Genomic DNA, 14,556 nt, shown 5'->3' on the forward strand with positions numbered 1-14,556 from the left:
GGGTGTTTTTCACCGGGTTTCGGATGATTGACATACAACTGCCCGGGCTGTACATGGATTGGGACAGCCACGGAGGAAGCAGGATCCAAAAATGGGAACACAATCGGATAGCTTCTTTTCAGCAGTTGTGATGCGGTCACAAGGGCCTTGGGTGGTAATGGCCAAGTCTTAAGTGAAAAAACAAAATTTTTTTACTGTTCACATCATGCGATTATGGATTTTCTGTAGCATTCAAAAGTAGTCTACGAGTTCTTTCAGATGACATTTTCAAGGAATCTTCCATTGTAATCAAATCTAAAATGCTCTGATAAAGTAAAAACTCATTGATTTGCAGTATCAATCTGATACTTTGGTGATTGGCAGGCTGTTGAATGGGCATAGTGGAGGCGCCCGCGCTTGTTCTCCAAGTTGGGTCGCTTATCGATACGGCGGGAAAAAAAGTTTCAGAGCGCAACTGACCTCCAGCCTCTTTTCCCTTCCACCCTCTATTTACACCCACCCCGGAGGATTTTAAGATGGTTAAACGAAAGCTCGGAGCCTTAGAAAAGGTTGAGGCTGATCTGTGAGTGTTTATTGTGTCTAATTGCTGTGCGCCCGAGTGCGACCGAGTTGTAAAGCCGAATACTGACTCGTTCTCTTTCCGCCGTAGGCCTAACTTGCAACACAAGATCCGGAGGGATCCCAAGTAAGTGGCTCAAGTGCTCTAGTGATGTGAGATTCTCAAGCTAGATTCAATGCTGATCAATATTTTTCTGTGCCCAGGTCTTATATCGAGGATTTCCGCGCCCAGCACTACCAATATGAATCGCATCGAGAAATTTTCATGGCGGCGCCCTCTGCGGCCACCGACACTGGCATTATCTCTCTGAGAGAGTTGATTGACTTCATTTCTCATGTCGCTGATTGCTATCCTGAGATCTTGAAGGACTTCCCGCAGCAGCTCATTGACATGCTGATGCAACACCACCTGGTGTTGGAGCCGGAATTGCGAGAGAAAATCGTGGGAAGCATCGTACTTCTGAAGAAGAAGGACCTCATCGATTCGGCCACGCTGCTTCACACCCTTTTCCCGATTCTTATTACCACGCCCAGCAAGACCCTCCGCGCTCTTTTGTTCACAAAAATCCTGTCGGAGCTGCGCCAGGCTAATTCGAAAACCACCAACCACAAGCTGAACCGAACGATGCAGACCGTTTTGTTCAACTTGGTGACCTCCGATCGTACGTCTTCCAAGGCTCTGTGGGCTATCAAAATCACCCGAGAGCTATGGAAGCGCCAGATCTGGACGGATGCCAAAGCTGTTGAGGTTATGAAAGAGGCGGCGCTTTCGCAGAATGAGAAGGTGATTGTTGGCGGAACGCGTTTCTTCCTGGGTGGTGACAAGGAGCGTGAAGAAATGGAGGATGAGAGCAGCGACGAAGAGACCCTTGATATTGGTCGCCTTCGTCATACCCTGCAGATCAATAAGAAGTCGAAGAAGAAGGCCCGTGTTGCGGAGAAGGCCATGGCTACGCATAAGAAGAAGGAGCGCAAGAAGAACCAGCCTCACCCTCTCAACTTCTCGGCCCTTCACTTGCTCCATGATCCGCAGGGATTCGCCGACAATCTCTTCACCAAGCATTTGCAAAACAGCAAGTCTAAGCTGAACTTGGAGCAGAAACTCCAGGTCCTGCAATTGGTCTCGCGTCTGGTTGGCCTGCACAAGCTGCACATTATGCCGCTCTACTCCTACTTCCAGAAGTTCCTTACGCCTCGCCAGCCTTCGGTCACCTCCTTCCTTGCATCGTTGGCCCAGGCATCGCACGACCTTGTGCCTCCAGATGTCCTTGAACCTCTCATTCAGAAGATTGCCAACGAGTTCGTCTCAGAAGCATCGGCAGGAGAGGTTGCCACTGCTGGTCTCAATGCCATCCGAGAAATCTGTGTAAGACAGCCCCTAGCAATGAACGAAACCCTACTCCAGGACCTTGTCATGTACAAGAAGAGCAAGGATAAGGGTGTGATGATGGCCTCCAAGGGTCTGCTCAGTCTGTTCCGTGATGTTGGAGCGGAGATGCTTAAGAAGCGGGATCGCGGCAAGGAAGCCTCCATGGGTCTCCGCTCCGGCGAGAAAGAGCAGAGACGGTTCGGTCAACAGGAGATCGGCGGAATCGAGGGTCTCGAGCTGCTCGAGAAGTGGAAGGAAGAGGAGCGTCGCAAGAGACGTGAGGAGAAGGGTCTGGCTTCTGATGCCGAGGATGACGAGGACGATGAGGATGACTGGGCCGCCTGGAACGTCGAGGATGATGAAGACAGTGACGACTCTGGTGAATGGATCAACGTTGAGAGCGATGTTGAGATTGAACTCAGCGACTCTGAAGATGAAGGCAAGGACCGACCCTCCAAAAAGTCCAAGCAGGATGAACCAGAGACCAAGGAGAAGGACGATGCGGCCCAGGAGGTCAAGCTATCCACCCTCGCTACCACTCGAATCTTGACTCCTGCCGACTTGGCCAAGCTTGCCGAGCTTCGTGCTCAGGCCTCTGTCGACTCTGCTATCAATGGGCCCAAGTCCCGCCGGGCTGCTCTGCTTGCTGCCCGTCACACGGACGACCCCTTGACTGCTGCAGAGATCGAGGGCCTGGCTTCCTTGTCCGCTGCGAAGGCCACTCGTGAAGAACGCATTGCCCACGCACGTGAAGGCAAGCCGGACCGCGAGGAGCACAAGAGCAAGGAAGGCCGACGCAGAGAACGCAAGCAGGAGCAAGGCAAGAGTACTACCAACAAGGAGAAGGCCCGCCGCAAGAACTTCCTCATGACCCTGGGCAAGGCGAAGAGCAAGAACAAGCGCAGTCTGGTGGAGACTCGCGCTGTGCTGAAGGCGCACCACGAACGCCAGAAGAGAGGCGGCAAGCGTGGCAATGCTGGAAACTGATTGAAAGTCCATCTATGTTATTTCTAACTTTGATACACTTGCTCTTGGCATTGCGTTGTAGATCATGCTCATTGGTCTGTCGAGGGATTGGCGTTTAAACTGTTTTTCCATTTGATGTTCGCAAGTTATAAATGAGAAGCAAAATGTGATTCAAAATATACTGCATCGCATCTACCGATGTACTCTATTTTCCATCAGTAGCATGTAACCTTACCTACTGCTCCAAAGCTACCTACGTAGGTGAAGGCCCGATTCTCGAGTATAGGGTTTGGCGCCGGGTATTCGACAACTCTGCCCCCTATGTGTCCTGGATGTACACCTTGCTTCGTATCGACTGGGTGTCAGATAACCCAGCTAAGTCAATGGAAATTCCGAGTTCTTGATCAACGTCATTCATACGCTCGTTTGAGAGTATGTACCCATATTGATTGCCCACACACGTAGACCACATTGATATATATTTTGCCCCCTTCCAACTTCTTACGGTCTGGGATGAGGACCCCAAGAGACCGTGGCATGCAATGCAATGCGAATGGCTTGATACTGAGGATATGAAGGCAAAAAGCCACCTACTTTCAGTTCCAATATTTTCCATTTTACAATTGACAATGGGTTGCTACGATACCAGGTCGATATACCTCTAGATGTAAACAATACCACGTGACTGGGGACGCGAGGAGCCCTAAGCCCTATCCCAAATAGGCTTAATGGAAAACGTGTCAAGGCGCGTGTCCCCCGCGTCGCGTTTCCCAGCCGCATCATTTTGCATCACCTCAATTCTTATCGTTCCTATCCCGCATTCATTTCTCTACCCCTCAACCTACTTGAAGGACCTCACTTGCCCCTCGAACTTTTGCCTCGGGCCTCCATAGCCTTTTACACCCATCCTTTGTGTTTCTTTCGCTCGGCTTTGCAGTCCTCATCACAAAATCCACTCCTTTCGATATGCCTTCCATCATCACCAACCCGAACATGCCTGCCTCCAACAGCACACTGTCCAAGCGACGCCGCTTCCAGGCTCCAATCACAAGTTTCTTCCCCTCGGCTTCGGCTGCATCAGAGTCCGCTGATGGCCACACCGTATCACACAACCACTATTCTGCCTCGACCTTCTCCGCAACCCCGGTGGTACCGGCAAAGGTGCAGGCTTCACTTCTTTCGGTCGGAATGCGGGTCCGCAAATCTGTTGCAGATGGATATAAGACCCAGTTGTCATTGAATGCCGAGAAGGCCAAGATTGCAGTTGTTGCATCTGAACCTCGCCTTGCTCAACCTTATTATGGCAACAATAGTTATGCCGAACTTCCGCCCTTTTCTGGCTTCTCCAAATCAGCCAACGATCCATATTCAGTTAATACTGACGACGGCGATGCCTTCTCTCTCCCTCCCAGCAGCCAGGAATCTATCACATCAACCGCGTCATATGCTAGTACGAATGGCCACAAACGATCGTTCGACTTTGGGAATGATGTTTATGCCTACAAGGATTCTGGCAACGAGGCCCCTCGAGGACGAACCATTTTATCTCCAAGACGCCGATTGCTCACTCAAAACACTAGCAACCTGCCCAAGATGGACCTGGATGACTTCGAAGAGGCGTCTTTCCTCCGTCAACGGGAGGAAGTCGATTCGGACTACCTGCGAATGGACTGTGCCTAAATTGGGTTTAAGTCGTCCTGCTTGCATCGGGTCCCTCGTGGTTGCTACTGGATGGCCCACCAGAGAATTCCGATCCGCCTTGTTGAGACTCGCCACATTTCCGAGCCAAACCTTTTCAAGCTTTCCCACCTGTCCTCCTTTGCCCTTATCACCTTTGTATGACCACCACCCACTTTTGCCTTGTTTGCCTTGTTTGCCTTGTACCTATACCTGTACTTATACCCACTTTTGCTTCAATTATGTACTATCATTGCTTGTATCATTATTTTGAAATTGATCACCCGCCGTACCAATGCGTACGAATCAATATCTGAGCATGTCCAATTTTATGCTTCTGGCCGAGGCTCGTGTCAATCACTGTTTCCAATCTATGTAAGTGGCTGTGGGAGATCGCCCACGAGTCAGCCTGGGTGCATCGAGGTGGATTCCGAAGTTAGCTCGCACCCTGTTGATCCTGACCGTGACAGGATACGATACGGAACTACGGTCGCAGCGACAGTCCGAGGCTGGATTGACATGATCCTGGGCTGTCACGGTGTCCCCTATCTACTTGTCGGAAAAATTATTCATTCGCGGTAAGACACACGACTCGGGGCCAACCGAGTCACTCGACAGGAGGCCTTTCTGCAGGCGTCAGTGGGGGCTGATCTCAAAACGGTGAAGCTGAGGCTTGCCACGAGTTTTAGCGGATTTGGGGCTGCAGAAGTTTGGGGGCCGCGCTTTATTTGCAAACTGCCAATCACGTCTTCAGGGACGTCTTATTACTATCATGTCATACCAACCAATTCCTCAGGGTCAGCGCGAACCCGCCCCAGGTGGGTCAGGTACAGTGATTGTACGACTCGATCAGCGCGAGTGTCTGCAAATGCGTTCTCTTAATAATGGGAGTGTCTGACACTTACCTGTCATCACAACCCAAAATTTCTACCCAACTTTTGTGGACATGGTCGCCGATAATCGATTATGTTACTTTCCCTCGGGCAATGTCGCCAAAGGGAACGTTCCTTGTTCTGACGACACAAGTGCCACCTGCTGTGGATCGCAAGACATTTGCCTGTCGAATGGACTCTGTTTGAACGTTGCTCATCAGCCGTACGTGCTATCTCGCGGGGCATGCACCAATACCAACTGGAACTCGGGATGTTCCAGCTATTGTTGTGAGTACATGCAGTGGCTGCGACGCATGCGCGCAAAGTCTTGAACCGAGAAAGAGAGAGAGAGAGAGTCAGAGAGCGCAGCTAACAGACATGGCGCTCTTTAGCTAATAGCACGCCGAGCATGGGCGCTTCGATCATCAACCTGAGTTTCTATAATAAAACCGCGATATACTGCTGCGGCACGCCAATCATCGATGGCGACAAGATCGTCTGCCCCGATAATCCTACCTCTGGCTTCGAAGTCCCTTCAGGCTGGCCTATTCCCGGTCGCGCACTGTTGGCCAATTCTACATTACTCGACGCAATCGCAACAACAACTTCACCATCTGCAACAGCCTCTGTCTCAACCTCGTCCTCGCCTTCATCCGTACCCCCATCTTCATCAAACTCAACGGCCACTTGCAGTACATGCCATGAAACCGCAATCGGCGCCGGAGTGGGGGCACCACTTGGTGCGATCGCTTTGTTCTCGATTATCTGGGCGCTATTTGAGCGGCGACGGGCACTCAAGGGACGAGGAATGGCGCCATCTGCCGGCACACCATTCGGTGGCCCATATACAAACCTGCGCGATAGAAGGAATCGTCCGGTAGAGTTGGACAATGTGTATCGGGTACCGGAACTTCCCAGTTCAATGGACAGCCCGTCCGAGATCATGTCAAAGGGCAGCGTGAAGTAACGCGCTCTTTCCACGAAGAGTCTGCTAAAAACATCAATTTCTCTTTTTCTGGGTGTTATAGCTGTTGCACTATTTTTTTCAAGTTTTGCGAAGCGTGTCTCGAGCGATTGTCTTTGCGAATTTCATCAAAATGATTGGCGTATTCTGGAACATAGCATTGAAGTGATAAGAAATGGAAAGATTCTAGAGCAAACTAGCCGAGCTTTGAAGGAGCTTGCGATAGACCTCCAGATTCCGTATATTTACAGTCTGATGTGTGAATTGGAGACATCATCACGTCCCTGTCTGTGATGGCCCTGCTTATCTTGTCAACAAGGGGGCAAGCCAGATTGGCGAGGCAGGAATTCGCGCCCCCTCCAACTGTGCATTTAGTCAGAACAACCTCCCCATAACTCAACTTCTGCCCACTTCAATCGAATGTTTGGCTCCTTGATTGGCATGTGAGATGTTCTCTGGTCTCAAAAACCCCCCAAAATCATGTATTGGCCAGTCTAGAGCACTTGTATCAATAACTTGTCGAGGTAAAAAATTGAGGTTCTGCGAGACAGAGTCTTAACTTTTAAACAGGCGTGCCAATCGCTCGCGAGGATTTTTTCAACTACACCAATGGTCATTTTCTTGTCAATGAGGAGTATCAGCTCAGCCGACGACATGTCCGGTTCGACCTGGATAAGCTCTGTACAGCTGTCACTGCAGCCACCGGGGGAGATTGCAGCCCGGTTATAGCGATCGACAAAATGGAAGGAGGATTCAGCAAGGCTCTTTTGATGCAAAAGGCGGATGGAACGCAATTTATAGCCAAAATTCCGTGTCGTGTTGCTGGTCCGCCCTCATTAACGACGGCTGGCGAGGTGGGAGTTTTAGAATACGGTATGCCCTTATCGTAAGGATGTTCCAGAGACTGAGGTTCTGCGATCCAGTTCGGAGACATACTAGCGTGCCTGTGCCTCGTGTGATCTCTTGGTCATCTGACAACTCGAACGCCGTTGGTGCTGAGTATATCATCATAGAGAAAGCCACCGGAATCCCTCTGTTTCAGGAATGGGGCTCTATGACCAATTTTGAAAAACAGCAGCTGATCAAAAATCTGACGAGACTTGAACCCCAGTTTGCCAAGATCAAATTTTCAGCATACGGGGGACTTTATACTCGGAAAGACATGAAGAGGCCAGACTCGATAGGAATATTGATCCATCCCAGTCTTTTGCATTGGACCCTCTTGCAGTCGGACTTTCGATTGCAATTTAACTACGAATATCAACCGAGGCCCTTGTATGTTACCCTTCTACGCAATCGATGTTTCATTTGCTGAGCTTTGCGCAGGGGATTCAGTCTCAGCGTTGGGAGTATCCTTTGCACAACACGAATTGCTCCGGATACCACAACAGAGTCCACAAAGCCTTCCGAGCTATTACAAAGGAACTCTTGAGCAACAAAGCCAGCTCTTGGATACTACAGTAGGCCTCATGGATCTATTAGATTGTAAGAGGAGCCTGCCAGCCTACATTAGGGCATACCGATCTTCACATGGAAAATATTTATGTCTCGCCAGAAGAGCGCTCAAAAATTGTTTCAACCATCGATTTCCAGTCGAGTCTGGTGCTTCCTGCATTTCTCTAGGCTCAATGGCCTGTATTTCTGAAACCTCCGCACAATTATGACTATTACGTGAAGGGAATATTCCAACCGAGTCTTCCACCTGATTTCGACCAACTCGATGAAGAGAGCAAAACTATCGCGATGCGAGAATGGTATCAGGTAAAATCGGCGAAGGCTTACGAGATCTCAGCCTTTCTTGAGAATAGGAAAGCACATGATGCCATGAATGTACCCCATGTCTTCCGAGAACTATTCACCCGATGTGCAGGAGTCTCTGAGGTAGGGATTGTTCCACTTCATGCGTGTTTGATTGAGATATCCCAAAATTGGGCGAACCTTGGGTTCCTTGGGAATTGCCCGTTTTCAGGAAGAACTTGAAAAACATCAATGTCATTTTGCCGAATGCCGGGCTTGGCAGGAAGCTCGGGCGCTTGCTGAGGAGTGTCTAGATACTGATGCTGAAGGATGGATTACCCCTCAATTGGATCTTACCGAGAAGAGAAAGGAGAATGAGAAGTTAATGGCCTTCTACGTTGAAAAGCTTGCTGGGGAGAGATCTACAGAGGAGGGGAAGGCGATGTGGCCGTTCCATTGAGGTTTTGCGGTCTTTTTAAAGAGTCTCTGAGGATACACTACGAGATTTTATGTGTCCCTCGAAATTGAACAGCACCCTCACATCGTGAAAGGGGATAGTATAATTCTGATACCTCATTCCTGTGACAACGCTAAAACAGACCACCAAAAAGACTATCTCAAGAGGCTTCGCCCTCTGGTTTCACAATCTCCCTAAGCTTGAATGTTGTAGTAAAATTCTTTTGCTTAACGAACCATGCGTTAATCAATTCCCATTCCTGAGAAGGATCTTGGAATTGGATCTATTGAGCGCAGCGTTAGGACTGTGATCACTGTAAACTGATACCAGGGAAACTCACCTCGAATCGTCTCAACATGCTGGGCACGAGCTTGTAGATCTCAAGCAAACTGATATTCTTCCCAATGCAGGTCCGACTGCCCATTCCAAACTGGAACATCGTGCCATTCATCTCTTTGATGCGGTGATCTTCAGCATCCTTACCACTTTCTGTCTTGCTAAGCTCCTCGTCTGGGAGCCAACGCTCGGGACGATAGACCTCTGCATCCTCACCAAATATACTCTTGTTCATATGGATCAGCCAGGCCGAGCAGCCAACAATTGTGCCACCAGGAACAAAATGGCCGGCAATTTCTGCCCCTTGTTGCGGCACAATACGTTCCAGGGGAAGTCCTGCAGCAGGATGTAACCGGAAAGCTTCTTTTATACAGGCATCCAGGTAAGGAAGCCGCTGACTCTCGTGCCAAGTGACAAGTCCTGTCTCAGAGTCTCCAAAGGCACCAGCGCGAGCCGCATCATCGATTTCAATTAACAGCCGCTTCAACGCATCAGGATTCTTGAGCAAAAAGTAAAATACCGCTGAAAGGCTGATAGCCGTGGTCTCGGAACCGGCAAAAGCCATGCTTACAGCCATGGTCTGGACTAAAGTCTGGCTCATAAATTCTGGATGGGCTTCGTGAGCGGCCAAGAACTTGGAGAGCAGGTCTGGCGACTTGACGCCGAGATCAGACGCAGACTTTCCGTTGGAAAGCTCTGGGAGTCTCTCAGCCATGCGGTTGCTGGCAAACCGTGCCACGGGGAAGGTAGCATCGATGAAGCCCCATTGAGAGAGCTTGAGGTAGATTGGGTTCTTGAGAAGAAGCCGGTCAAGGAAAGGGATTTGACCAATCTAGAGACATTAGCGATCCACATGACAATGGTGAGGGATAGTGACATACCGGCGCAACATAGAGGAATAGCCACGATAGGTATGACACAATACCGTCAATATCTTTGTTCTTTTCCACAAAGCCATGTCTTTTGCTGTACGTGATCTCTCCAATAACATCAAAGGCGTAAAACTGCAACCATTGAGTGAAATCACAACCCTTGGGGTTGTTGACATAAAATTTTCTTGTTTGTTCCAGGAACAACTTGGTTGTATTGTCGACAAAGGGCTCATATTGGACCAATGCTGACATGGCGAACGCCGAGTTTACGCAACGGCGGAATCTCGCATGGAAATCATTGTCTGTTGAACTGAACAATGACTGCAAGCGGTGGCCTCTAGCAATGGATTGTTGGACAACGTAGAATTCAGACTATATAGGCTGTCAACAGTGGTCTTGACGCTGATTTCGAAGCAGTTACATGTACGTACCTTGATAAACCCTTTATTCAAGCCATATATCGATTTGAGCGCTTGAGGATCTGAGAAAGACAAAGTATTTGGGCCAAGACGAACAACATCGCCGTACTTTTTATGAAGAGCACGATGGGTGACTTCTGGCCTTCGACCATAGACATCCACGAAGCGCCACCAGTCTGTGAAAGAAGCTAATAGCGGACCTGGATACTTGTTGAGGCCATTGTGATATCGATTCTTGGCTAGCCACAGCACCAGAACTGTCAGAGACACTGCTATCCAGTGCTGGGAGAGGATGCGAATGATGTGATCCGTTAGTCCATGCATCTTGAGAGAGAATCTTGTTGAAAGACGAGGAAGTTTGAAAACACCAAGGCAGCCAGAGAAAGTGATATCCTATGCAAGATATAGTACAAATCGGCATGTCACTCGTCCTTCTAACTACCGGGGCTTGCCAGAATAGTTGAAGCGTGGAAACTTGCCACGACGACCTAGACCAAGGCTTATCATCCAGGACATTCAAGCCCCATCGCGGAGCCGGAACCGATTCAGCCAGCATGTGGGAGCCATGCCCACCCCTTGGATCCAATCAGATTGCATTCTTGATCTTAGACAATCTCGAGTTGGAGTAGGAGGGGGCCTAAACACCGAAAGCTATTTCCGAGTATTTCGTCATAAATACCCCTTTTTCAACAGCATCATCAAGTTGGACATGTTCCATGCTAGAATTGAGAGGATACCTGGGCCGGGATACCCGGTCGGCGTCTGCATCATACTACAATTGTGGCTTCTGGGGTATGGGAATGCGGGGGGTTTATCTTTGGGTCGCGGGGCGACGTGGGGCTGAGTTGGAGCTGGCTTGAATTCCGGGGGAGTTTAATACTGTGGACGGGATTTGTTGGGCTCTTCAACTGCCGACTGATCCTATATTCCGCCTCTAAAAACAGAGACTCGCTCGTCACCTGAGCTAAAGGAACGGTGAAGAGTATGATGGACAGACCCTGCGATAGCACACATTTCGGCGTGGCCGCTCACTATTGATAGTAAATACGACGAAATTACGCGGGATATGCTCATTCCATAACGGGCAAGTCGACGCCGATGCTGCTATCGACTCTGATGTGATAGGGATGTTTTCCATCTCCACAAGCGGCAGCTCTCTACATTTTCCAGAATTTGTGGCTTTGCTATGTCACATTCAAATTGCTATTCATCTACGACTGTGTAACCATGTCTAGCTAACAGGTGTGTGTATAGAAAGCCTCTGCTGCAAAAGCCCCTGTATATTCAAAATTCAAAATCAAAATGCCTAGCCGAGCACATCATCGGCAATCTAGATACAAGAATCATGCCCGCTTAAACTCGTTCTCTGATAGAGTCTCATCGATGAGACAGTGTAAATGATGAGCGAATATTTCATGTATGTTTTCCTTGAACCGTCTTTTTAAGATCCAGAGGCCCCGACCTTGCACCATTCTTCCAGTGCGGCAGTTGAATGAGTAGTACGAGGATGATGAGGACCCAAAACTCTGTTCAAGATCTCGACACATTCACCAATGAGCAGCAACGCCTCTTCCTTTTTGCCGGATGCTTTGTAGGTAAAAGCAAGGTTGTTCATACTGGACAGAGTATCGGGATGTTCTGGTCCCAGTACTTGCCGACGGGCTTCCAGGACCAGCTTATCCAGCGATTCAGCTTCCTCAAGTCGTCCCTGGACCCGATAAGTGTATGCTAGGTTGGCCATATCGGTGAGTGTATGAGGATTGGTAGGTCCTCGTAGCTCAATGCTGATATGCACAACATGTTCTTGTACCGCGGCCGCTTCATCAAAGCGCCCTTGGCTCTGGTAGGTGGATCCCAGATTGGACATGGCGACTAATGTCTTTGGATCCTCTGGTCCAAACAACTCCATGCTAGCCTCAGCGACTTGGGCGCCTATCTTCTCTGCTTCTTCCCATCTTTTTTCCTCCCGGTAGATGGATCCCATGCTAGCCATAGCTGACAGGGTGTCGGGATGCGCTGGTCCGAGTACCTCTTTGCGAGCTTTCATGACCTTGAAATGCAGATTCAGAGCTTCTTCCCATCGCTCCTGCTCTTGGTAGATTGATGCCAGATTGGCCATGCTATCCAAAGTTGAAGGGTGCTCTTGCCCGAGGCTCTTAGAATATAGCTCAATCACTTTTGTTTGCAAGCACTCTGCCTCAGCCCATTTGCCCTGTTTCGTGTAGGTAGATGCCAGATTGCCCATGCTGAGGAGGGTGTCGGGATGCTCCGGTCCTTGCGTCCGGGAAGATAACTCAAACTCTTGGGTCTGTAGCTCTTCGGCTTCTTTGAACCGGCCCTGGTCGAGATAGGTGCAGACCAAGTTATTCATAATCTCAAGGGTATCCGAATGCTCTAGTCCGAGTAGGCGCTTGCGACACTCCAATACGTAGACTTGTAGCTCTTCTGCTTCATTGTACTGTCCCTGACCCCAGAAGGCAAATCCCAAACTAGCCATCGTAGACAGAGTGAGAGGATCCTCTGGTCCTAAAACACGCTTGCGACTTTCCATCACATACAGCTGTAGCTTTTCGGCCTCTTTCCATCTCCCTTGTTTCCAGTAGGAGAATCCTAAGTTATTCATGCTGACAAGCGTGGCAGGATCTTCCGAACCTAGCTCTCGTTTGCGCTTTTCCACTCGTGCCTCCAGGATGTTGGATGCCTCGATGGATGATAGATCCTCGGGTAGTGGCTGTTCATCTGGATCATCGCTATCCTTGCGTCCATTTGTTCTAAGAAAATGGTATCAGGGTTACATCTGGTGTTCCAGCTAGCCGAGGGGTGATTATCTTACCTGGACCATAACCGTCGCAATAGGTCTCTACTTCTGGGCATCTTTGCTTTCTAAGGAGATGCTCCTGGTGGTCTTTCTTTCCGAACCAAAACTCGGGATGAAAATGTGAGTGATGGAAATTTTTGGGTGGTTGACACTGGTATTTGTTATAATTAGGGTCCCAATCGATGCACCCACAAAAATTGACTAGCTTACAGCTCACTGATAGTAACCGTAGTTGCTCGTTGGCTAAGATGATGATCATCATGGAACACGAGGGCCAAGGATCTAGCCGAGCGCACTTACGGTGGCAGTGCGTTGCTAGGTGGTTTGACCTGAGGTTTCGCGATTCTCTGGAAATTGATATTATTATCAAAAATCTCGCTGCTGGACCTTATAATTCCGTCCCCTGCATTAAGGTTTGAGCTCAATCGGATTGCCTTCTTGTCAATACGCGGGCGACTCATCCATCAAGCAAGTTGGTATTGTGGGTGACATGCATCAAGCCGAACATTGAACTCCTAAGGCATCAGGAACAATTACTCTGCAAAATTTTCGCAGCACAAGATGTCAGGATCCCGAAACTCTCTCTCATTGGGGTTATATTCCTGAAAAAAATTGACAGCCACGAGTTGTGCGGCTCAAATGTCCTAGACCAGCCATTCAGATCCGCAACAACCCCACTGAAGTTCTACATAATACAATACAATTGAAAGTCTGGTTGGTTACCAAGGTGATCAATGCTTAAATCAATCACTGTTACTGTAGTTATGTAAAATCGAGACTTCTACCTATTATAGCTATGAATAAGATAATTTGCGTGGCGTGCCAATGGTCAATTCCAACTATTGCTTGTTTTGGGGCTAAGGACAACAACCAAAGAAAAGCAATGAGCCACCAATCAATAAATGGGAAGCCCAACCCCTTGCTTTGTTTCGTGTACCTGGCATGAAAATTTCGAAATTGTGCTCTGAACGTAGCACAGGGGAAAACTATATTATGATCGTGGGAAGCACTCGACTTTGGTATCCCTTGATAGTGTTTGAAACTCCTCGAGCCGCTGTGTATTGCCATCAACGTGCGGATCTCTTTCAGTCAACCGAGCAGTAAGTCGATAACTATTATTCCCCGTAAGGTTCTTTTCTAATGATGATACACACAGTCGACATTGCCTAAAATGAAAGCTGCTTTTGCTCTTTCTGCCCTCTGGCTGATCTCTGTCGCTCTAGCTATTCCACACCCCCAGCTTCCCGGAGCAACGTCTGTCCCAGTATCACCGGCGAGTGGAGCCCAAGTTGTTCGTACGTATCCCTGCATTTTCCATGTTTATTTCTTCGGGCAACTGAACATGATAATAGCCAAGGTCGGTGCGAGTGGCTGGAATTGTAAGACTGAGGAGATATGCCGAAGTGCATGCGACAGTGGTGAATTCTATGATAGTGGCGATACGCTTCGCTGCGAGTAATTTGGCATGATTGGGGGTACTGGGCCGCGAGCTGGGGTAACATCTTCCGGAG

At 49.1% G+C, this 14,556-nt stretch overlaps 7 protein-coding genes across 7 annotated transcripts; 5 read left to right on the forward strand and 2 right to left on the reverse strand.

The window, feature by feature from the left end:
• Positions 1-515: 515 nt before the first annotated feature.
• N7473_010409 (SDA1 family protein) lies at positions 516-2,914 on the forward strand (the record flags this gene model as incomplete). The annotated part of the gene is made up of 3 exons (XM_057156348.1): positions 516-562; positions 650-685; positions 763-2,914. 3 exons carry the CDS (start codon positions 516-518, stop codon positions 2,912-2,914), a joined length of 2,235 nt encoding a protein of 744 aa, XP_057005003.1.
• Positions 2,915-3,859: 945 nt separating this feature from the next.
• On the forward strand, positions 3,860-4,573 carry N7473_010410 (uncharacterized protein; the record flags this gene model as incomplete). Its single annotated transcript, XM_057156349.1, has 1 exon — positions 3,860-4,573. The coding sequence occupies one exon, from the start codon at positions 3,860-3,862 to the stop codon at positions 4,571-4,573; it is 714 nt and encodes a 237-aa protein (XP_057005004.1).
• Positions 4,574-5,851: 1,278 nt separating this feature from the next.
• Positions 5,852-6,409, forward strand: N7473_010411 (uncharacterized protein; the record flags this gene model as incomplete). Its single annotated transcript, XM_057156350.1, has 1 exon — positions 5,852-6,409. One exon carries the CDS (start codon positions 5,852-5,854, stop codon positions 6,407-6,409), a length of 558 nt encoding a protein of 185 aa, XP_057005005.1.
• A 445-nt stretch (positions 6,410-6,854) lies between these two features.
• N7473_010412 (uncharacterized protein) lies at positions 6,855-7,296 on the forward strand (the record flags this gene model as incomplete). Its single annotated transcript, XM_057156351.1, has 2 exons — positions 6,855-6,930; positions 6,977-7,296. The coding sequence occupies 2 exons, from the start codon at positions 6,855-6,857 to the stop codon at positions 7,294-7,296; spliced, it is 396 nt and encodes a 131-aa protein (XP_057005006.1).
• Positions 7,297-7,298: 2 nt separating this feature from the next.
• On the forward strand, positions 7,299-8,603 carry N7473_010413 (uncharacterized protein; the record flags this gene model as incomplete). Its single annotated transcript, XM_057156352.1, is given in 5 exon segments — positions 7,299-7,516; positions 7,635-7,891; positions 7,920-8,008; positions 8,030-8,310; positions 8,324-8,603. 5 exon segments carry the CDS (start codon positions 7,299-7,301, stop codon positions 8,601-8,603), a joined length of 1,125 nt encoding a protein of 374 aa, XP_057005007.1.
• A 157-nt stretch (positions 8,604-8,760) lies between these two features.
• Positions 8,761-10,551, reverse strand: N7473_010414 (cytochrome P450; the record flags this gene model as incomplete). The annotated part of the gene is made up of 4 exons (XM_057156353.1): positions 8,761-8,883; positions 8,941-9,768; positions 9,818-10,180; positions 10,240-10,551. The coding sequence occupies 4 exons, from the start codon at positions 10,549-10,551 to the stop codon at positions 8,761-8,763; spliced, it is 1,626 nt and encodes a 541-aa protein (XP_057005008.1).
• Positions 10,552-11,668: 1,117 nt separating this feature from the next.
• On the reverse strand, positions 11,669-13,101 carry N7473_010415 (uncharacterized protein; the record flags this gene model as incomplete). Its single annotated transcript, XM_057156354.1, has 2 exons — positions 11,669-12,998; positions 13,061-13,101. 2 exons carry the CDS (start codon positions 13,099-13,101, stop codon positions 11,669-11,671), a joined length of 1,371 nt encoding a protein of 456 aa, XP_057005009.1.
• Between the last annotated feature and the right edge of the window lie 1,455 nt (positions 13,102-14,556).

Source organism: Penicillium subrubescens (assembly GCF_028828155.1).
Source record: "Penicillium subrubescens strain IBT 31985 chromosome Unknown utg000007l_segment0_segment0, whole genome shotgun sequence".
NCBI lineage: Eukaryota > Fungi > Ascomycota > Eurotiomycetes > Eurotiales > Aspergillaceae > Penicillium > Penicillium subrubescens.